Genomic DNA, 25,364 nt, shown 5'->3' with positions numbered 1-25,364 from the left:
ATTGCCCTGATATTCTTACTTTGGAATCACTATGCTGCGTGGCAACTAGTTATTAGTTATAAGTAATGAATTGTTCTGTAACTAATCAAAATAAGCATTGCTTCTATACGATCAAACCAGGTGTTAGTAACTTCCTTCTTCTTGTTTTATTTATTTTCATATGTTTTCATTTATGTTCATGGTGATCTATCGGGGTAATGGGAAAGATCTCCCTGGTGAAAAAAATAAAACAAAGCATATCTTAGAAACAACCAGAAGATGGGCTTTAAACAGTAGTTGGACACACACAAAAAATGTAAACAGAATTGTCTGATAAAATTATATTGGAAAAAGACTGAAAGTGCGACAAAATAATCAAGTAATAAATATTAATAATCAGTAGTTGATGCTTTAATGAAAACAAAGCACTTAGTGCCTAGTACATACTAAATCTAAAACTAACTAGTTAATTAGATAACAAAGTAAATGTCTATTCCTACTGCTACATTTTTGTTTTTGCAAATAGAAGAGGGAAATTTGGATTTAGAACTCTGAGGAAGAAAAGGAAGGTGTACTTGAATAAGAACAGGAATTGAAAAGGATGCTGCTGAACACAAACTTAGCAAATCTGCACCATGAGACAAGTAAACCTGCAGATGGAGTATCTAGTCATACCCTATAGTGCGCTAAACTAGCATTTCCAATTATAAGAAGTCTGTGCTGTTACTGTCATAAATGATTTACAATCTACAACTGCAATCTCAAAATCACTTTCCAAGATTGATTCTCAAACTCTGCACCCCTCACTGCTTGGAATAACACAAGTAGGAAATGAAAAGCACAAGTGTGTGTGTGTGTGTGTGTGTGTGTGTGTGTGTGTGTTGTGTATGCAATTGAAGTAAATGAAGTTAAGCATCCATCAGAGGAGAAAATTTTAAGTAACTTATGCTAAATTTATGCACTAGAGTAAAACATTTATTAAAAATATCTAAATTATATTATATATATTAACCTGATAAAAGGTCTATGATGCATTAAAGGAAAATATAGTATTTCAATGAATCCAACGAAAGTGATTGGATGAAAAGAATGTGTGTGTGTGTGAGAGAGAGAGAGAGACAGACAGACAGACAGACAGACAGGCAGAAATTAAATGTAATTACATTTAGAAAAGCAATATAAAAATATTTGTGTCCCAAATTTTTATTCAAAAATTTGTCCCACTTTTTGGTTCAAAAAATAAACATATCTAGACGATCCCACAATGTATGTTGCAAGAAGAGTATTAGAATGGGTGTACTGTGATATTCTTCCCTTTAGGTTTTAGTTGTAAGAATGTTCTACTAGGTATTCAGCAAAACAGTCTTAAACAATGTAATCTGTACTCCTCAAGTTGCTCATAGTTTAAAATTCACAGTGCTCCAGAGCTGATTAATTACATATAAATTATATTTTCTTTGTGTGCAACTCAACAGATAATTATACTTAATTGCACTGTGAGAGAATAGGAGTCGTGTGTCAGAGAATAGGAACTCCTATTATATGAAATTAAGAATTTTAAAAGTTTTCAAAAATAATTTTAAAACAAATATTTGACTTGTAAAGACACCTAATTAGCCAGCAACTTTTGCACTGGCTCTGTCCACATTTAATAATAATATACATCTTCTCTTTAATTTGATTTCTTCTGAATGTTTTTCATGTTAGAAAAACAGAAGAACCTGCATGATGTAAATGAATTCACATATCTTTTCTCACCCATCCCTACACCCAGAAAATAACCCTGTGCCTAGATGGTCTATAATCAGTTTTCTCAATAATTTCCCTTCTAATTTTTTATTTTACTGTAAGTATTCATTTCTTTTAAACCTTTCATGATTTATTTACTAATATTTTCTAGATCTATAGACAGGTTTCGTTCAGAGGTTTTAAACTTTTTTGTGGCATTTTACAGTCAATTTCAGGATAAACTGAGTTTCTTTCCATTCATGTGCGATAAAGAGTCAGCTTTTCTGCTTCAGTGACAGAACTCTGGGAGACCGAAGTAATCGCTGTTTACCATGAAATTGCTCACCTGCAATTTACCTTTAGCTTTAGCTGCAAATATGTATGAGCTAATTTGGTGGTGGACTGGTGGGGGTGAAATAGAATGGAAGGTGGGTTTTCTTTGCTGTAAATATATATATATATATATATATATATGTATATATATAAACACATAATATATTTTGGACCTTGAATTGAACTGTTAATCCTGAATTAGACAGAGGAAGCAACCTCATTATACAATTAATATTTTCTCTCAAATTGCCAGTTCTTATAGCATCTTTCCCATTGAAGCTTTTCACACGCAAGGTTGAACAGGGTAATATCTGTCCCGTTATCCCATTGTCTTTATAAAATATATGCAGCCTGACACCTAGGAAACTTGGGTGTAGGAGGAGCCATTCTGAGCGATTGCACATGGCTCCAGTTGCCAAGGAAACCCGTGCCTTTCTTCCTGTAAATGTGCAGAGCAGTTTCCTTATTAGGAATTGGGTTAACACTGTTCTCAAAGGAAAAGCTGAGTGAGGAAGGCAGTAGGATTTTTTTCATACATATGAACTGAATTGTAAACTCTGTATAAGCTGTGATGAATTGTTTTCAGCATGTAGGTTTCAGTGATAAAAGTAAAGTCTTCTGGAGTTTTTATCTGACATAATTAAAAATATGCAAAAGTGCAAAATCTTGCCCTTAAACAGAACATGGGAGCATACAGAAAAATGAATTTTTTTTTTGACTAACAAACGGCAGATATTGACAATATACGATATTCATAGAAATCCTTGATGTTGAATGTGCATTTTTTGAATGACCTTACAGAAAAACATTTTCCATTAAATACTTTTGTAGGTAGGAATTCTAATTAATTCTGTACATTTAGCCCTCTTTTAAAAATCACTCTGTTATTATTGTGCTAAAAATTGCATTTATTTTATATTCTACTAAAATTCTATGTTTTAAGTTTTGGGTTAATTAAAATACTTTAAAATATAAAATCCCAAGTCACATATTATAAATATTACATCAGCATGATCTATCACAATCTGTCATTATATATTAAGCCCTCATTTATCAACTATATAAAACAACTGTAGTCACAATTTCCTAACAATAATCTTCCAAATACCATAAAAAAGCATGTACTATGGGAGAAAAAAACCCCTGAAATGTGGGAATCTCTGCATACTTAGCAAGGAGGTCATTTCTTGAAAACATTAGCCTAGTTTTCTATGCTGAAGTATAATCACTGTGTCCTTCAGCATCCAACCTAAATGCAGACAGAGTTATACGCAAGTATTTTATTGTGAAAATAAGCAGAAAAGTTTAAGTTTCTTCCTCTTGGGAAATAATTCGTGAAGAAGCATAATTCTTTGAATATTCTATCGAGCATCCAAGGTGTGTGAAAGTAGGCACCCTCATATATTCCTGGTGAATTGTATATTTTAACAGCTTGTGTAGAATGCAATTTGGAAAAATGTCTTAAATGCCTTAAAATGTTATAGTTTTCACTGGACTCAGTAATATAATTTTAATGCAACTTTCTAAAAACTATATGTACAAGGATAATCTTCACAACTTTTCATCTTTTAAAACATTTAAATTCCAACAATTGATCATTGATGAAAATATGATAATATTCAATAGTATACAATAGATACTATGTTGATATTCAGCCATTAAAAAATCACACTGTGAACACAACATTGTAAGTAAACTATCCTTCAATAAAAGATAATCATTGTGTGAAAAACACACAGTCACATGAACAGCATTCATTAAAGAATGACAAATGAAAATAAATGACATGAAAAATATAACATAAGAAAATACTAAAAGTATATACACCAAAGTGTTAAGCATAGATGCTTTTGGGTGTTACTTTTTCTTTGTGCTTTTCTACTTCTACCAAGTTGTTTAGATTAAACATTCATTACTTCAGTATTTAGAAAATGTTTGAAAATGTTATAAAAGGCAAATTTTTGAAGAGTTTAAGTGACATAGAGGGATACTTATGGTATAATGTCAAAAGAAGAAAAGCAGTTTTGCACAATGTATAGATACAAATGTCACAATGACAAAGTCCCGACGTCGACACCCATCTCAGAACAGCTGAGCAGCCTGTGCTCAGCCACTGCCCAGAGATAAGGGGGGCCACCTGCAGGAAGAGGACACAACTCAACACCAGCTATTGAGCTGTGGGCAGAAGCAGCTACAAGCAGTAGATATGACAGAAGCACTAGAAGTACAGAACACAGAATAAAAGTAAAAAACAAAAACCTCTTGTAGCTTCCAGGTGATAACAAGGTATTATTGAATGAGAAGCACCCATTTTTTACCTAAGAATTTCTATGAAGGGGAATAACTGTGTGGAAAATTCAAATGATAAAAAGGCAGGCTTATGCTTGAGAACTTGGGGAAGTGTTGTGTGATTGGTTTTGATGTCCTGTATTTTTTAATGCGATTTATGCATAAACAAATGCATTTCACTAACATCTGAAAACCCAAAATATTTTCCTAATGAAAGCAACATAAAGTTGTGGGATGTGGGAACAGCACCAGAGTTCGATAATCTATAGATGGCCACCAGGCTAACTGATACATGAGTCCTAAACAGTCTTATATAGCTTGTAACAGATGAGTCCTAAGTGGTTTCACATACATGCTGCATCTATAAGACATGTATCTGGAATATTAGTTGCTGTGTTTATGAAATATCCCTCTCCCCACCAAGTGTGCTGGCAAAATACATATACCCTTGAATGAAAGCATCTACCAAAAATTATAGTCTAGCTGATAGAACGGATGAAAAGAGCTTTGAGCAGAAACCCAAAGGAAAGATACTTTCAGAGATACTTTCTACGGCAGATATGACATAAAACTTCAAATCTTTGTTTTTGAAGTCTGCAGACTTAAATACTATCATATAATTATTGAAAATTCAGTAACTCCAAATTCAAATGTGCAGCCCAGTAACGTCAGTAAATGCTGAAAGCAGTGACAAAATCACACCATCATTATTTTTCAGAAGCTCCAAAACAAGCAAAATGAGAAAATACAATATTTACTCCACGATATATCTGTGGATCTCTATCTGCCAGAAGTACCTGGATAATAAAAGGCACCCAGCAAGGAAGACATAAATACTGTTTAGTACTGGAAAAAATTAGCAGTAACTCGGTGATGGGAGGAACTAAAAAGCAATTGCTTAATTCACCTTCATTGACCAAGAAATCACAGTGGATCTCATAAACTGGAAGAAATATGTTTCTCCTGTAAAGTAGGAGGACCCATTTTAAAACTAATTCTCTCAGCTTGACAATAATGTTCCCAGACACTCTTGCACTGAAACCACTGGGAAAGCTTGTGTAGCCCTTCTGCAAGTCTCTAACAAAACAAGAACAAGTTGGACTCCTAGGAGGATACTAAAGCTAGCAGCTCTCATTCTGGAGGAGGAAGCCCTGCTCTGTAGTACTTGCCAATGTCAATGCTGTGAATTCTCCCAACACAGTCAGTTATAAGCTATCAATTGGAAATCACTGAATGTAAAGAGAAGAACAAAGGTGTGCCATCGGCTCTTGCCAAGCGTAAGAGCCGGCGCCACCCCACTGCCGAAAGCCATTTGTCCTTGAAGCTCTTAAAAAAGGCACTAGAAAAAGGCAAAAAGAAAGAAAGAAAAGAAACACGCACACACACAGAGTAAAATCAACCCACCTGGATTGTCTCATAGTTTTATGTTAGAAATACTCCTCTTTTAAGCAGTAAAAGAAGATCAAATTGAAAGTCTCTATCTAAATAGGAAGTAAGGAATTTCCTAGACCCTAGTGTTCTCAGATTGCCTGTAACCTGTGTGATAACACACAGATGACAGCAAAAAGTAACTAATGTCTGCCAATAATTTGAGAAGTATGATAGTCTTAAAAAATATATCACTATAAATAAGACAAAAAAGTGAGATGATTAAAGCCTCCCAGGAAGAGGTTTCTAATTCTTTTTCATGTATTTTCAGGAGATGGCAACTTTGAGTGACAGCAGGGCTGGCCAGGCAGCCTCGTGTGCATTTCAGATTTTAATTTTGTTTAAGGTACTTGTTTGATACTGTTCAAGGCTTACATCTATTCTCCTGTAAATTCAGCTGGATAATCCAATGAGGTTTCTTATGAAGAAAAGGGTCATACAAAATAAAATGAATTATATGATACAGTCAGTTAAAATATTTTATGCATTTTAAAAACAAATCCAATAACAAATTTCAAATTTTATCAGAAAGATTGGGACATATTTATATGACATGAAAAAGGCTGCAAGTAGCTATAACTCAAGCTCCAAGAGCTTTAACTGTGGTGCGAGATTTAAGTATCAAAAACAGGAAATCTTTGTGATCTTAAAAACTATGGTGATTTAGTGATAAACTTTGCAGGGATGAAAAGAATTAAGAAAGGAAAGGAAGAGAGAGATGTATTTGCGACTGTCACATTGAGAAAAGTAGAAAAGTATAAAACAGTATGAAAACTTTCCAGCTGAAGTCCTTTTAAGCACACATAAAAGTTTCAATACTAGTGCTAATCTGTTTCTAGAATTTACACCAGGTTTACTCAACTATGGCACTACTGATATTTTAGACTTGATAATTCTTTGTTGTGGAGGACTGTCCTGTGCATTTTAGGATGTTTAGTTTACTAGTATCCTAACACTTCATCCACTCTGTATCAGTAGCTCCTCTCCCCCATCCCTATAAATGACAACAAAAATGTCTCCAGATATTGGTAAATGTCCCTTGATGGGAAAAATTGCCCCTAATTGAGAACCATTGACTTGTATCTAATTGGAAGGGTTTTTGTTCATTTGTGTTTGTCTGAAAATATTATTTATATGGGAATGTAACAGATTAATAGCCATTCGACTTGGCCATAAAGATTTCTCTAGAAATTTTGTTGTCAGTTTTGCCTGAAATAAGCACAATAATAAAAGCTAACATTTACATAGCACTGTCTGTGTTTCAGGCACTACTGTAAGCACTTTATATAAATAAATTTTTATTCTTCACAATAACCCCATTTGTACATGAAGAAACGAAAGCAGAGAAGCAAATTAAGTTGCTCATGATCACACAGTGAGGTTCTAGAGTTCTCAAATTCACACAGTATGCAATAGAAAATTACCATCCATGAAATCAACCAACCTCTGAAATCCATGCTTTCTTATTTTAAAATATTAGAATTATTCAGTTACTCTGAGCCCTGGGTATCTTTTGCCTGGATTGTTTTCATAGTCTCCTAAATGTCTTCCTCCTTCTTTCCCTCTTCTTCTTCCAGACTCTCTTCACAAAAACAGCAGAGCAGTCTTTTTAAAACATAAGTTAAGTTATGTCACTTCGTTTCTCAGAATCTTGCTGTGCTGCCCACATCACTTGGAGTACGAGCCCGAATCCTTACCATGACTCTAGAGCACCACGTGTCTATGTCCTAGTACCCCCTCTCTTGATTTGTTGTGCTGCTTCCCAACTACCACATTGATCCATGACCTTGCTTTCATGCCTTGGCGCATTCCACCCTTACTCCTGCAAACACCTTTCCCTGAAGACTCACTCCTCACTGCTTTCAGGCCTCTGTTCAAAACTCACCTTCTCAGTGACCCTTCCTGGCCCCTCTATGTGCAGCAGTACACACATCTCTTCAGCTCTCTCTCTGCTTTATCATTCTTCATAGCACTTATACCTGTCGGAACTACTGTATATTTCTTCATTTTGATGTTTTTTGCCAGACTTATCCTATAGAATGTAAGTCCCATAAGATAGACCACCTGCTTTGTTCACTGCTACATGTCTAGCACTTAGCACTCCTCTACTGCCCAGAAGAAGGCAGTTGTTCCACAAATACCGTTGAATGAATATAGACAATAAAAGTAGGATGATGGCACAAAGTTTATAACACTTAAGTGAGATAATAAATATAAATATGGCTAATAAAAGGGCTTCACTTCCTTCAGTGATAGAGGTTCTAATCAACCTAATGGTACAGCAGTGCTGTATTCTTAACTTAGCAAGAAGATATTCAATAACGTTTCATGACACTCAACTGGACAATTTAGAAATGTTAGTCCAAGTGGTGGATTTATAGTTGGTCTAATTCTGTATGCATATTAATCCCCTGACCATTCTGAACTGTCAGAAATTTCTTGCTCCTACACTATATCATGTAAACACATTTTTCAAAAAAATACAATGCACACTCTCAAGTTTTAAGATCACACAAAACTAAAGATGGGTAGAAAATATATCAGATGAGATGACCAAGAATCAAATCGATTTTTAAAAATTTCACACCATTAAATTAAATAAGAAATTAACATCCTCAGAATAAAACTAATCTCTAAGAAAAAAAGAAAAAAACCAGGGCTTCCCTGGTGGCGCAGTGGTTGAGAGTCCGCCTGCTGATGCAGGGGACGCGGGTTCGTGTCCCGGTCTGGGAAGATCCCGCGTGCCGCGGAGCGGCTGGGCCCGTGAGCCATGGCCGCTGAGCCTGCGCGTCCGGAGCCTGTGTTCCGCAATGGGAGAGGCCGCAACAGTGAGGGGCCCGCGTAACGCAAAAGAAAAGAAAAGAAAAGAAAAAACCCAAATAAATATAGAAATACGTTAAATTTATTATTAGGAAACTCAATATTTTAAAATAAATGTAAAGATGATAATATTCATAAGTCATCAGGGAAATCCAAATTAGAATATACAATGATAATTTTTATATTTGTTACATAGGCAAAAATTGATTATAAAAATTGTTAATTTTCAGTGCTTACTGGGAAAAGTATACTTCATCTACTGTCTAGAGGAATAAAAATTTGTACAATTTATTTGGAATAAAATTTGATAGCATTTATTTGAAAATGTGTGCATACTTTGAGCAATTTGTGTAGGGGTCCCCAATATCTGCGTGGGCTTTTTAATTTAGGGGAACCCAGGACCACACTTCCTGCACAAAAGCATTATATATTATATATTACATTTTTATTTCTCATATTTTCATGTTTTTCTTTTTCATCTCTTCATATATTATCATATGTTATTACTATATGTTTAAGTCTGTGAAAATATCCATATTAGCAGCTTTATGTTTTATATTTTTCTGGTGCTAATTCCAATATCTAAGTATTCAAGGGTTGAGTACTATGTACTTCTTTTCCTTCTGACCATGGGTTACATATTTGTTTTCCTTTGCACATTTGGTCATTTTGTATTCCAAGCTGGACACTGCATATGATGGTTGTAAGGCATCTAGATGACATTAAATTCCTTTAAAGGGTGCTAAATTTTCTTTCAGCAGATAAATGGCTGGTGGATAACTCTGGTCCTGTCAGACTTGGATTCATTTGCTGTTAAGGCATATCTGTTTTGTTTTTGAACTTAGTCCTATGGTTTGGCCTTTACTCTTGGATGGGATCTTTAGTGATATAGCTATAGATATATAGATATAGATATAGATACAGACACAGATATAGATATGGATGTGGATGTAGAGATAGAAATAAAGATATATAGATATGTATATGTAAACTTCAAAATGGACAAAAGCCTATCTGAAGGCAAGTGTTTGGAAATAACTGACGGTACATTTTATTTAAAATAAAAAACATTATTTTAGCATTTTCTGTGTCAGAAAGCATTCTTATTGCTTACAGTTATTAATTCATTTAAGCATCAAAACTAATGAATCAGGTCCTATCATATTCCCCACTTTACAGATGATGAATCTGACGCATGAAAAATGAAATATTTTACCCAAGGTCACCCAACTAATAAGTAGCAGAGCTAAAATTGCCATTTAGAAAATCAGGATCTTAGACTTTGCTTCTTTTCTCTGATTATTCCTTCTGAAATGGGCATCTGAGGGGGAAAAGAGACATATGCTATGAATAGTGTTTCAGAAGTTGTTTTTCCAATCAATTTTGAATAAATATATGTTTTCCGCATAATATACTATTGCGTTAGGAGAGAGAGATTTTTATTTTTCAATTCTTGAAATTTTATCTCAGATAAAATAATAATGCACTATAGAATGGGAAAAAGGACATTTTTTTCTGATTCTGCATTTCTAGTCATAAATGAAGGTTACTATTTGAGAACAGATGGAAGAGTACATCATTAAAATAGATAATATTCACTGAAAACATATATAATTCAGAAGGTTAAAATTCCAGTTAAGGTTAGTCCTTAAAATGTAGCCCTTTTAAAAAAATTAATCTAAATAAATTTATGGTGCAAAGAAGCGTTAAAATAGCTTCTTGAAACGAAGGAATTCATGCATCAAACAAAATGACGATAAAGTGCTCAAATGCAAACAAAAAGTATTGATTCGGGGTAGTAACTTCTGTGTAAGAAGGAAAGAAAAAACATGCTACTCTTCCAGTTTCTATTTTATAAGAAAATTGAGTGTGTTTCCTAATCAAAGTGTACTGATTAATAAATATTTAACAATTTAGTTAACAATTAGAAAATGAGTAAGTATAGGTTGCAGTTTCTCATTGAAAATTACAAGCATTAAAAATAGGAGGACAGAATAATTTGCCAAGAGGTATATCTGAATATCTAGATGTTTTATGTCTTAGTCATATTTCTAATCTCTTAGGAAGAAGACAGTTAGATGATGAACTTAAACAGATGGAAATGACTGATTTTCTCAGATTTTGGTAGAAAACCTTTCATTTACTTAGAATCTAAACAAGTAGGAAGTAAAAATAATTCGAATATTTTGCTGCACATTCTTTTATGTGAAAAACAAAACAAAAATTAAGCTTTCCGTTATCAAGAGTTTCCTTTTTAAGTGCCTACTGTAGGCAAACCATTGGCAAAATAAAGTCAGTATATGAAAGGCTATCTCCCAAATGTATTTAATGGTACAAGACTATCAAAATGACTCTGATACACTTTTCCAAAGCAGGACAATGTTATGGTTGAATTTTAGCCTCTAAGTAAAACTTAGAGTTGCATATGCAGCTCTTTTGAGATGTTAGCTTCACCTTCTGTACCTAGCCCTTCAGAACTGTGCCTAGACTATTTGCTTTTCAGTCAGGAAAGAGGCTTAACTGGATCAACAAACATGCATTGCAGTATGTGACTGACTTGAGTCACCTGCTCTTTCAGACAGTGAAATGAAATCTGTCAATTCCAATGCAGCATTCTGCCCATGGCACCAACATAAGTTAATCATTATTCATATACATTTACTGTGAGGTGTATCTCATTGTGTTGCTCTTGGAAAATTCACAGTTTCATATACTTGAACTTCCAGTCTAGCAAGATAGCCAGTGTAAACCATTTCTTGAAACACTCATGTGTAAGTCGAAACTAGTTTGTAGCAATTATGTGTCTAGAAACGAGAGTCTCCTGGATTTCTTTCAGTCTCTATTTTCTCTGCTCCTTTGCCAGCTCACTCTCCTCTGCCCAGGAGCTAAATGAAGAACATTCTCAGCTTCAGGTCCTAGGCACTTTTATTTTTTAACTCTACATTCCCAACTTAGGAAACCTCATCAATAACCAGAGTTTCAATTACTGTGTATATGCTAACAAATCCCAAATTCATATATCCACCCAAAACTTCCACTCCGAGCTTCGGACTCCAATATAGAAGCGTCCATTAAACATTTTACTTACATGTCTCAAAAATACCCACTCTCAGCCTGTCTGGATAAAGTGTGAAAAAATTAATGTAAGCATATTCTGTTCATGCCTCTTTTTCCCTTTTGTAGTTCCCGAAAAAGAATCCGAATCAGCCTGCTTTTATCTTAGGACTTCTTTTAGTCTAATTTAAATAAAGAAAAGAGAACAATAACCAGAAAGAACCAAATTTGGGTTAAGATTATTTTATATTGGGTAACAGAGAATCTAACCAGAGAACATGGACTGATATAGAATCTGGGGTGGTAGAGACATGAGACAAAAGTCAACATACCCATTTTGGGAGAAAATTTTGTTCGGATATCAACAGTGAGTTTGAGAGAGATTTGGGGGTAGTGGCAACTACTTTGTTGAAGGATATTGTGAGTGGCAGAAATCTGGGTATAAGAGACATTTACATGTTTTCCTGGACGTTACTAAATTACGCTTCTCCCTAAATTAAAGATTGAATTTTCTTTACATTGTATTGTTTTTGGAAACAATGTTATCTCTCCAAATCCAGGGCCAAGGTCATTATATTTTGAATCATGTACTTTATTAGTTAGGATCCATTTTAAATTCATATAAAAGAAAACTCAAAGTAGCAATATCTAAAACAGATAAACATTTAATTCTCTGTTATGAAAAGCAGATCTAAAGGTACATAGTCCAAAACTGGCATGGAAACTCTAGACATACCAGGGATCCAGGCTTCTTCTCCCTTGTCTACCTCACTAGCCCTGGCTGGAACTGTATTCACAATGGCCTCATTTAAGACAGCGGGACAGGATAAAGCTGGCTCCTTTCAAGTACATAGCCCTACTAGAAGTCCAACACATAATGTCATCCATCTCATTGGCCAAAATCTAGTCACATGACCCCTCCGCCCCAGGTAAAATGAAAGTATCTAGTTTTTCTTCCAAGAGACAAGATGCTCAGCTAAGAACTGGGGTTCAGCTACTAAGGAAAGAAAGAACAGATCTTTAGTAGATAACCACTTGCTTCTACAAACCGAAATCCATTACCTCCCCTACCCTCAAACCAACTTTTCTGTCAAGGTTCCCTGTCTCAGGAGAACTAGTCAGCTGCTCAAGATGGAGTTCAAGAGTTATCACTGGCTAAATTTTTTATTACCCATCTCCCTCACCCCTAAACCCAATGAAACTCATGGCTTACTCAATATCTCTTTCATTTTCTGTCTTCACTACAACCATTCTAGTCTAGGCCACAATTCCTTCTTCTCTCATCGGGATTTTGAATGCAGCCTTATAAATGAACTTGTGTTTTGTGGTTTTGCTTTCCTCCTCGCGTCACCTAATTTCTTTCTACAGAGCACAGACAGCATATCTTTCTCTAAAGTTAAGTCTGATCATTTTACTTCCCCAAAAAAATCACTCAAGGACATCCCATTGTTTTAGGGTACTGTTCCATATCTACGAAATATACTATATAGCCATGCCTATTATGAAACCCACTGTACTACTGTGCACTGTAAAAATTATCTTTTCAGTTGTTGAAAACTAAGTTTTACAAGAAAATAAATTGGCAAAGCATCTTATTACCTTTATATTTGGGGGAGCTAAGAGGAAAAGAGGGATCATGTTTATAAGTCCACATTTTTAAGCAATTGGGGGAGAATCTGAGGCCTATATTTCAGAGTTCTCTCAGCAAAAGCTTAACAATATTTTCACAGTTTCTCAATTCAAGTATTCAACAGAATGCTGCACAGTCACTGCCTCACATCTTAAAGACGGTAGACCGTGAGGCTAATTATCAATAGACAATTAGCCTTAAGTGAACATTTTGAAGTGTATAATTAGTTGAGAGGGCAATTTCCATTCCATTTGGGTGAATTTTGATAGCTGAATCTTGCTGGAATCAAAAGATTTATTTTTCTAAAAGCAACGACTTAACAGCAGGCTTGCCAGTCATTTTTATATGTGCAGCTTACAATCCTTAATGCAAGCTCTGAAAGGAAGCATTCTTACATGGACAGCAAGTTCACAGCAAGAAAATTCCCATTAAAGGCAAGTGAACATTGTGAAGTGCATTTAGGCACGTATTGAAGGCACATTCTGGAATTCTGAAAGAAGATTCTAAACTTGTCTTTCATGAAGGAACACACTAGTTTAAGGTAAGAAGTCAGATCAAGATGCGTATGCCCAACCATAAGATGATACATCCATCCCCATAAGCATTATGATAAAACAAGACAGAATTAAAATATATGCCCTCTTCCCATGCAAAGTACATACAAAAGAAGGGAGAGATCAAGAAAACAGGTTTTTCTAACACAGTGTGTTACAGTGACTATTATAGTCCTTAAGAATTGCGTCAAGCTGCTGATAACAAAGATCAGAAACAAGACTGGGTTTTATTTTTCTCTCAATTAAATATCAAAGTACAAAGCTGCACAGTCCAGGGCTGACATGACAGCGTATGATTTTTATGTTTTTTGCTTCTTGAGGAATGACTTTCATTCTAAAGTCATCTTGTTGTCCAAGAGAGCATCTGGAGCCCCAGCCATATGTATTAGGGAACAAGAAAATGAGGAGAGGGGAGATAGAAAGAGATCTATGTCATTTTTCTTCCCCTTTGTAATGAGCTTCTCCAGAAACCCCATTGCAAAGGCTGGGAAGTTTAGTCTTTGGGCTGGAGCACTCCTTCCTTGATAAAATATGAATTTTTTGCTTGAAAATAAAAAAGAGACTAGACATTGAATTGGTAAACTTCTAATGATAATAACAAAGTGCAACCATCAGTCTCTGTCACAATAGGAACAAGGCAAGTGCAAAATGCTATGATCCTTCAGTTATTCATTCATTCATTACCGCGTCCTTTCCAAAATACATACTAATTCTCAAATATATACCAAGTACTACACAAGAATATACAGAGACAAATTCCTGCAAAGAATGGATAATATAGAGGTCAATGAACAGAACACTACAATAAAATGTAGAACCATGTCTGTGAAATAGTTAACAACAAGTAGCTGAATTCATTCATTTACTCATTTCATCATCAAAATATCCCATAATTGCCAAAAGAAGTGTCAGGTTTTATTATGTTATAGTAATATTCCATAAATAAAATTAGAGCCCTTGCTTTTGTGACTTAAAACAAGCTAAGTGTCAAGCTTTTTCTTTTTTTTTTTCTTTTTTTCTTATTCTTTATTCTGAATCCTGGTTTGGTTTCATCTCAAACCAAGCCAATTCAAACAGAATCTCTTGAGTGAGATACATATATAGATTTTATTTAATTACTCAGGAAATTCTAATTAGCAATGAAGATTGAGATCCACTTGTCCAGAGCCGTGATTCCCAATCGGGGCAGTTTTTCTCCCCAAGGACATTTGGTCATGTCTGGAGACATATCTGGATGTCAGAACTGGGGATGAAGGTTATTGCTGCCAGTATCTAGCAGTTAGAGGCTGCTGAATGTCCTACAATGCACAGGTGAGTTCCCTCCCTAACCCCACCCCCCAAGTAAGAATCATCCAGCCCAAAGTGTCAATAGTGCTAGAATTGAAAAATCACTCGTTTAGAGGGTCCAACTGGCAAGTGAACTGGCGATTATAAAACAGGTCATCTACGGAAGTACTAAACGCTGCTGGGCACTCACGAGTATGGTACATCCTCTCGGCAGGCTCTTTGGAGGGAGTAAGATCTAGTTGATAGGCTTCAGTCATGCTAAGGTGGGGGGAGGGGCACAAAGGGAGAGAAATAAGTGTTACAGGCCAGAGACCAGGGTATCTGTAGACCCAAAGGTGGAAGAAAGCAGCAAAGTGCAGTGCCATAGATAAAGAGGCTACTGAATTGGACAGAGGAGGGGTTAACTCATGGGATGGTGGCTTTGGAGGGCAATTAACACCTAGAATTGACAATGTTGCCATACTTTTCTTTAACTTAAAATCCATAAGTCCCTTTGATTTTGTTAATTACTGAGTAAAAAGAAGATCATCAGGATGAAGAAAACATGAATACTTTAGCTTCAATAGAATTTTCACTGGAGTAAAGGTCAACTGGAGTTTCCTTTAAAAAACTCCTCTGACCATGTCTTTCTTCTGAAAAATCACATTTTACACCCGCTGGTATTCCTTTTTTTCAAATACCCTTCTTGAGAATTTTCTGCTACTTTACACATAACTCTAGGAATAATGTCATTAATAATAACAGCTAACATCTTTTGAGTACTTATAATGTACTAAACACTCTACTTGTATAATGTTATTTAACCTTCACTCTGCTCCCCAAAAATAAACCAAAAAAGCCAACAACAACAACATGACGACTGTTAGGAAGGTTAAATAATTTTGTAAAGTTCCTATAGCTGATAGGTGATAAAGTCTAAATATGAACCCTACCTCCAAAGTGTAAACGTTTAGGGATTGTGTTGTATTGCCTCCTACTCCATAAAAGCATAAAAGCTTAGGATCGTGTTACTATAAAACAATCAAAAATTCGTGGTGCTGAGAAATCCAAGTAGATCCTATTGCCTTTAGAGAAAACTCAAGAAATTCATAGTTAGTTATAAAGCAGAGAAATTGCTGCTCTCCTGGTGCTGTTTTTCATAATTAAACTCATGTGACTCTAATAGCTTTCAGGATTTATGTTCCAAAGAATTGCGTCCAGGATTTCCCTGGTGGTGCAGTGGTTAAGAATCCACCTGCCAATGCAGGGGACATGGGTTCGAGCCCTGGTCGGGGAAGATCCCATATGCTGTGGAGCAACTAAGCCCCTGTGCCACAACTACTGAGCCTGTGCTCTAGAGCCCACGAGCCACAACTACTGAGCCCGTGTGCCACAACTACTGAAGCCTGTGTGCCTAGAGCCCATGCTCCGCAACAAGAGAGGCCACCGCAATGAGAGGCCAACGCACCGCAATGAAGAGTAGCCCCCACTCGCCGCAACTAGAGAAAGCCCGCGCATAGCAACAAAGACCCAATGCAGCTAAAAATAAATAAATAAATGTATATTAAAAAAGAAAAAGAATTGCATCCAGATAATCTGATTCTCATCAGAGATATATGAATTGTTGTCTTTTCCTCCTGCCAAACTCTTCTATATTCTTATTTTCAATCCTAAACCCACCTTGTTTAATTGATTTATCCACATATAATAGTTTGGATACGATATATCAAACCTAACTTTATGCAACTCATTTTTATTAAATCTTTAAAAAAATTTTTTTCACCTTTATTGAGGTTTAATTGACAAACAAAATCATAAGATATTTAAAATGTATATTGTGGTGATTTTTTAATTCAATTTTTAAAGGTTACTTTCCATTTACAGTTATTACAAAATATTGGCTCTATTTCCCATGTTGTACAATACATCCTTGAGCCTATTGTACCCCCAACAGTTTGTAAGATATTAAGTTTGTTTTTATAGATATGTCCATTTCCTTAAATAACTAAAGCAACACTATTATTTAGCCATCTTATTGAAATTATTTTAACAAAAAGCTTATTTTGTCAACATCATAATAAATTAGTTTATTTGAAACAAATTTTGACAATTCTAATGCTTTCTATTTTCACTTAAAATAGTTTATTATGGGAGATTATCCTCGATTATCTGCGTGGGCCCAATGTAATCACAAGGGTCCTTATCAATGAACAGAGAATCAGTGTCCAAACGATGTGCTATGAACAAGACTGACCAGCTATTGCTGGCTTTGATGCTGTAAGGAGATCATGAGGCAAGAAATGAGGCCAGTTTCTCGAATCTGGAGAAGGCAAGAAAATGAATTATATTTTATCACTTCTGGAAAGGAAAATAATCCTGCCAATACCTTGGAAGCTTGACCTCTAGAACAATGAGAAAGTAAATGTATATTGTTTTAAGCTGCTATGTTTATGGTAATTTGTTACAACAGCTGCAGGAAATTAATACAGTATACATGTATATTTCCTTGCTTTGACAGCTGAGATGACCTGGGAGCAACCATACTCCACTAGCAATAAGCATACCTAGTCCACAGATCTTGGTTTGAGAAAAACACTATAAAAAGCTTTACTGAAGGACATGGTACCAATTATCTGACCAGTACACTTCAAAGCTGCAAGCTCATAAAAAACAAGATACCACAGAAGAGCCCTAAGAAGACATGATAACTAGCAGAAGACATGGTATCCTGGATGGGATTCTGGAACAAAAAGAGATGTTAGATAAAAATTAAGAAAATATGCATAAAGTGGAGACTTTAGTTAATAATAATGTATTAATGGTGGTTTACTAATTGTGACAAATCTGCTATACTAATGTAAGATTTTAACAATAGGAGAAACTGGGTGTAAGGTATATAGGAATTCTCTGTACTATCTTAGCAATTTTGTGTAAACCTAAAACCTTTCTAAAACAGTAAGTGTAATTAGTAAGTTAGGAAGTGAAGGAGAAAATGGACATTCAAGGCAAAGGTAACACTAATGATTAGTGACACTGATCGTAAAGTGGCCAGAACACACGGTTTGTAGATAACACTGAAAATTTTGACATGTACACACTGCTATATTTAAAACAGATAGCCAACAAGGACCTACTGTATAGCACAGGGAACTCTGCTCAGTACTCTGTAATAACCTCAATGGGAAAAGAATTTGAAAAAGAATAGATACATGTACATGTATAACTGAATCACTTTGCTGGGCACCTGAAACTAACACAACATTGTTAATCAACTCTTCTCCAATATAAAAAAAATTAAAAAATAAAAACAAACCAAAAAAAACACTGAGAATTTTTGTATGAATAGAATAGAGACTGTTTAAAGATTAGTGTTGAAACATAAGGCTAGGGAGGTAGATTTGTGGCTTGATTTTGAAAAGTATCACATGATGAGACTTATATTTGAGAAAAAAATGTACATTGGTGGTAATAAAGGATAAAGCCAAAAGGAGCAGTGGGAGAGGAGAGAAAGGGAACAGGATAACTAATTGGGAATATTTCCATTACAGCCCAGGAAAGAGCTGATGAGAGCCCAAGCACATCAAGTATATAAGGTGAGAGACTGTTAGGGATACAGGGCCTGGAAATTTATATATTTCAAAGTACCTTTTATCATTATTCATCAAATACAGCTGTGTTTGAAAACATTCGAGCAGCGATTTCCAATTTTGTGTGTGCATCAGAATCATCTGGGGAACTTGTTCACAGTTCAGAGTCCCAGGTTCTGTCTAAACAAAATACCACATGGAATGACAGAGGTAGGGCCAAGGAAAAATGAATTTTTAACATATCCTTTGCACAATTTAGAACGAAAATTTGGAGAAACAAAGACACCAGGTTGGGAACCACGTCATAAAATGATGAGAAAAAAATGAGTATAACCAATATAAACTCTATTAAAAAAAATTTTTATTGAAGTATAGTTGATTTACAATGTTGTGTTAGTTTCTGGTGTACAGCAAAGTGTTTCAGTTTTATATATATACTTATATAATATATATAATATGTATATATTATATATATATTAAATATTCCTTGCCATTATGATTTATTACAGGATATTGAATACAGTTCTCTGTGCTATACAGTAGGACCTGTTGTTTATCTATTTTGTATACAGTAGTTTGTATCTGCTAATCCCCAACTCTTAATTTATCCCTCCCCTGCCCCCTTTTCTCTTTGGTAACCATGTCTATGTCTGTGAATCTGTTTCCGTTTTGTAAATAAGTTCATTTATATCATATTTTAGGTTCCACACATAAGTGATATCATATGGTATTTGTCTTTCCCTGTCTAACTTACTTCACTTAGTATGATAATCTCTAAGTCCATCCTTGTTGCTGCAAATGGCATTATTTCATTCATTTTTTATGGCTGAGTAGTATTTCATCATTCATATATACCACATCTTCTTTATGCATTCATGTGTTGAAGGACATTTAGGTTGCTTCCATGTCTTGGCTATTGTAAATCATGCTGCCATGAACACTAGGATGCATGTATCTTTTCGAATTAGAGTTTTCTCTGGATATGTGCCCAGGAGTGGGATGGCTGGATCACATGGCAGCTCTATTTTTAGTTTTCTGAGGGCCTCCATACTATTTTCCATAGTGGCTGCACCAACTTACCTTCCCACCAACAGTAAACTCTATTTTCAACCCTCGCTTATTTTTAAATTTTTGGTTAAAATGAGAAATATAATTCAAGAAGATCTAAGTCAATATTCTGCTCTTCAATCCAGAAAAGTTAATCAAATCCATCAACACATAGGTTCTTTTATTTTGGTTGTGGCAAAATGCTAAAATGTATGGTAAGTGTTTTTATGTACATTACATCATGTTTTGTAACATGAAAATGAAATGAAGAGGATATATTCATATTGATTCATACTATAAGCCACAAATCAGACACAATTTCTTGTTTGAAATAATGAATGTATTTGGATTTTGAATATAAATGCATCTGAAGTGGTTTTTAAAAGCTAATGACATAAAATAGTTCATTTGTACTTTGTTAATGTACAACATTAATGATGTCTGCAATTTTAAATGCATTAGACTGTGGTTGACTATTTCCCTGTGTACACATTCCAGCTCTGAAATTTAATTGAAGTTCAATAATGTACTATATTTCTGTCTTTTTTTTCAGTTATTCTATTATGCAGATCTAACGTGAAGGCAGATCAAAGTTGCATTTGAACATGATTTCTGGCTTTTAAAAGTAGAATTATGTTGGGTTTATAATGGGAGAGATTTTCTAAATGGAATAACATTTAGAAAAAAATGTAGGTTTCTATTACTAAGAATTAAGGTCTGAGAAAATCTCATAGAAAAGAAAAAAAACACTTCACATGTACTATTAGAAGCAAAGCACAAGATGGAATCTTAGAAATCATCCATTCCAAATTGTTCATTTTTCAAATAAGGTTATTACCTTGCAGATAAACTAAGCATCTTTCTAAGATACTGATCCTGTTAGTGATTACATGACAACTGTAATTCATGTCTTCTAAAATCTTGTAAAATAGGCTTATAAAACTTCTAGTTAAGAAGGAGGCAGTTAAAGTGAAGAGAATAAAAAAGTTCAAATATCTACTTTTTTATTTTAAAAAATCTCCTATGCATGTTCACATCTATGGGGGTTTGGACTCTTCAGATCAGTTAGTCTGGGGCTTTATTTACTGGAATATGCTTCCCTGTAAAGTTATGGATTGGTGTAGACCATAAGAGACATGGAGGAGATTAACGAAGCAACAGTCAATATTCTCTGAATGCCGTCATGCTTAGATGCAGAGACAGACATATGTAGAGTTTTGGTAGCTTCTGGTTTGCCTACACTCTCCTTTGTTCCACATCCAGCTATTTTTGCAGCCCATTAGCCCTGATGACTAATTGTGACCCCAATATCTGGTGAACTGAGAAATAGAGATTGCAGAGAATTTGAGGATCAAATTTATACTCCGGAAGCTTTTGATGGGGCCAGTGTAAGGTAGACTTATGTGCTTAGTTTTGGACTACATGTTTGTCTTCTTTATTGCACATTAATATCTACTTTAGAACAGTTTCTGAATGTTGGCTGTTCACCTGTGTCAAGTGAAGAGAGTCATCCTCCTATTGTGTTCTCAGCCAGAACTATAAGCCAATAGACCACATTTTTTTTGGCCTTCCTACTGTAAGGATTTACCAGGGCCAAGGGTAGCTTGACTCATCTTCTTGGCCTTTGTATCCTTTCTGATTGCCTTTCTTTCATCAGGTGCTAATTCGTTCTGTCAATTTGGGAGATCCAGTTTGCAATTTTTACCCCTAAAAGTGTGGTGAACTTTATGATCAAACAAAGCGACATATGGATGGTTCCAGCCTTGGAGATGGCAGGGATTGCTACTGTCCACTAAAATCCATTCTCTATTTTTTCATAGTAATGAACTCATTCTCCAATATCTCCTGCAATTGATCATGGTCGCATGACTAAACTATCTCCAGGAGAATATATGCCATTTCTGGGGCAAGGTAAGAGCATGAGTATTACTACCCTACCTACCCCTCCACTTTCTCCCCTGGATGGAATGATAGCTGCCACAGCATCCTTGAAAGTCACTACTGAGGATAACAAACCCAGCATTTGCATGGGTTCCTGAATGACAATAAGATGCCCACCTTCCTCACTCAACTCAGAGAGTTGGCAACGAACTTCGACATTCTTTGAGCCACTGTTTTTTGAGGACACTGTTTTACAAGTTAAATATATCCTCGCTAAATCAAGAAATATAACCTCGGAGGTGGGGGCTGGGTCTGACGCGGCCCGGTTTTTGGGGGCTCCACTTGTTTATTTATTTTTTTTCTCGTGGGTGCCTCCGAGTGTGTGCGCGCTCCACTGCTTGGTGGGAAGGGGGTGGGGGGAGGGCCCGGGGGAAGGGGGAGTTGGAACCGGGGTCGAAACGCCGCGTGACTTCTAGGTGAGGGAACGCCGAGCGGTCGCCGCAGCGTCCGCCGTCGAGAAGCCCTTGTTCCCGCTGCTGGGAAGGAGCGTCTGGTGCCGACAAGATGGCGGACGGGGAGCTGAACGTGGATAGTCTCATCACCCGACTGCTGGAGGTACGAGGATGTCGTCCAGGAAAGATTGTGCAGATGACTGAAGCAGAAGTTCGGAGCTTATGTATCAAGTCTCGGGAGATCTTTCTCAGCCAGCCTATTCTTTTGGAATTGGAAGCGCCACTGAAAATTTGTGGAGATATTCATGGACAGTATACAGATTTACTGCGATTATTTGAATATGGAGGTTTCCCCCCAGAAGCCAACTATCTTTTCTTAGGAGATTATGTGGACAGAGGAAAGCAGTCTTTGGAAACCATTTGTTTGCTGTTGGCCTATAAAATCAAATATCCCGAGAACTTCTTTCTCTTAAGAGGAAACCATGAGTGTGCTAGCATCAATCGCATTTATGGATTCTATGATGAATGCAAACGAAGGTTTAATATTAAATTGTGGAAGACCTTCACTGATTGTTTCAACTGTCTGCCTATAGCTGCCATTGTGGATGAGAAGATCTTCTGTTGTCATGGAGGACTGTCACCAGACTTGCAATCCATGGAGCAGATTCGGAGAATTATGAGACCCACTGATGTCCCTGATACAGGGTTGCTCTGTGATTTGCTGTGGTCTGACCCAGATAAGGATGTGCAAGGTTGGGGAGAAAATGATCGTGGTGTTTCCTTCACTTTTGGAGCTGACGTAGTCAGTAAATTTCTGAATCGTCATGATTTAGACTTGATTTGTCGAGCTCATCAGGTGGTGGAAGATGGATATGAATTCTTTGCTAAGCGACAATTGGTAACCCTATTTTCAGCCCCAAATTACTGTGGCGAGTTTGATAATGCTGGTGGAATGATGAGTGTGGATGAAACTTTGATGTGTTCATTTCAGATATTGAAACCATCTGAAAAGAAAGCTAAGTACCAATATGGTGGACTGAATTCAGGACGTCCCGTCACTCCACCTCGAACAGCTAATCCACCGAAGAAAAGGTGAAGAAAGGAACTCTGTAAAGAAACCATCAGATTTGTTAAGGACATACTTCATAATATATAAGTGTGCACTGTAAAACCATCCAGTCATTTGACACCCTTTATGATGTCACACCTTTAACTTAAGGAGACGGGTAAAGGATCTTAAATTTTTTTCTAATAGAAAGATGTGCTACACTGTATTGTAATAAGTATACTCTGTTATAATATTCAACAAAGTTAAATCCAAATTCAGAATTGCCCATTAAATTTACATCTTCACGTATCACAGTTTTTAAAGTTGAAAAGCATCCCAGTTAAACTAGATGTGATAGTTAAACCAGATGAAAGCATGATGATCCATCTGTGTAATGTGGTTTTAGTGTTGCTTGGTTGTTTAATTATTTGGGGCTTGTTTTTGTTTTGTTTTGTTTGTTTTTGCTAAAATAATGGCAAATTCTTTAAATTTTTTCCCAGACATTTTAAAAAGTGAAATGTGGGAAGAGCTTTAAAGACATTCATCGACCTTAATTTTCCATTGCTTATTTACTTATGTACCTGTTTGATCTTACTAAGAAAACTTATGCCTCATTACAGTAAAAAGGAATTTTAGAGATATTTTTTAAAAATATGCAAACTGTCCAATCGAGTGATTTAATCAGTTTGGGCAAACATTACAGCTGATAGTGAATATTTTGCTTTATACAGAAATTGCCACTGATTTGGATTTGTGCACTCTAATTTTAACTTATTGATGCTCTATTGTGCAGTAGCATTTTCATTTAACTTTAAGATAAGGCTCATTTAGTATACCCAACTAGTTGGTAATGTGATTATGTGGTACCTTGGCTTTAGGTTTTAATTCGCACGAAACACCTTTTTGGCATGCTTAACTTTCTGGTAACACCCTCACCTGCATTGGTTTTGTTTTTTGGTTTTTGTTGTTGTTGTTGTTTGTTTTTAGATCCACAGAACATGAGAATCCTTTTTTGACAAGCCTTGGAAAGCTGACAATTATCTCTTTTTTCCTCCCTCTGTACGAAGGATGTATTTAAATGAATGCTGGTCAGTGGGACATTTGTCAACTATGGGTATTGGGTGCTTGACTGTCTAATATTGCCATGTGAATGTTGTATACGATTGTAAGGCTTATGTCACTAAAGATTTTTATTCTGATTTTTCATGATCAAAGTTCATATGATATTGTATAGACATGCTTTGTAGTGAACTATAGTAGCAATAATTTCTGTACATGATCAAGGGTTTATTGCAGCATTTCTTTTCCTGTTCTCTTTTTTTTTTAAGGGTAGTATTAACAAATGACAGGAATAGAAAAGTCAACATAAAGATTTTAGAAGGAGAACTTACAGGACACAGATTTGTGATGCTTTGGATGCAACACTTTTGGATGTGATTCTCAAAGCTTTTATTGAGCGTTGTCAAATTTGTAAGCTTCATAGGGATGGACATCATATTTATAAATGCCCTTCTATAAGTGCTACCATAGATGTGAAATTCTTGACCTTAATATCGTCTTTGAAATTGTTAAATTGAGAATTCTGTTAACTTACGTTTTAAGAATTGGCATATTGTATTACTGCAAGAGATTTGATTTTCAGCACAGTGCAACGTTCTTTCAAATGCATATGTCTTTTTTTTCTAATTCCATTTTGTTTTAAAGCACATTTTAAATGTAGTTTTCTCATTTAGTAAAAGTTGTCTAATTGAAAAAAAAAAAAAAAAAAGAAATATAACCTCTATTTTGGTAGGTGGCATAAAGAGAACTGAATGAAATTATAATGATTCTGAAGGTCCCAAATGTAAATAAAGCAAGCTTAGAGTAATGAACCCTTAATTTGAGGGATTATACTTGCATAGAAACAGAAGAAGTTCGTAAGAAAGAAAAATATCAGGATGCTTTAGATGAGGGGTCAACAAACTATATAGCCTGCAGGCCAATTCAGGCTCACTACTTGTTTTATAAATAAAGTTTTACTGGAATACAGCTACAGTTATTCATTTATGTATTTTTTATGACTACTTTCACACTACTGTGTCGGGCTTGAGTAAATGTAACAGAAACTGGACAGCACACAAAGTCCAAAATATTTACTATCTAGATCTTTAGAGAAAAAGTTTGCTGCCCACTGCTTTAGATGAACAAAGAATTGTGGCTTAGAAAAAGTTTTATCTCTGGAAATGAGAGAGACTAAACCATGGAAGTAACAAGGAAGTACTTGAATGT

The 25,364-nt window shown here is 35.5% G+C and overlaps 1 protein-coding gene across 1 annotated transcript; it reads left to right on the top strand.

Moving 5' to 3' along the window:
• The first annotated feature begins 22,036 nt into the window (after positions 1 to 22,036).
• LOC309974684 (serine/threonine-protein phosphatase PP1-beta catalytic subunit-like) lies at positions 22,037 to 24,845 on the top strand. The gene has a single exon (XM_082859367.1). The coding sequence runs from the start codon at positions 22,161 to 22,163 to the stop codon at positions 23,142 to 23,144; it is 984 nt and encodes a 327-aa protein (XP_082715493.1). The 5' UTR covers positions 22,037 to 22,160; the 3' UTR covers positions 23,145 to 24,845.
• The last annotated feature ends 519 nt before the right edge of the window (positions 24,846 to 25,364 follow it).

This window comes from Leucopleurus acutus, assembly GCF_964270905.1.
Source record: "Leucopleurus acutus genome assembly, chromosome: 18".
Lineage (NCBI taxonomy): Eukaryota > Metazoa > Chordata > Mammalia > Artiodactyla > Delphinidae > Leucopleurus > Leucopleurus acutus.
This window is presented reverse-complemented; position numbering and strand designations above follow the sequence as displayed.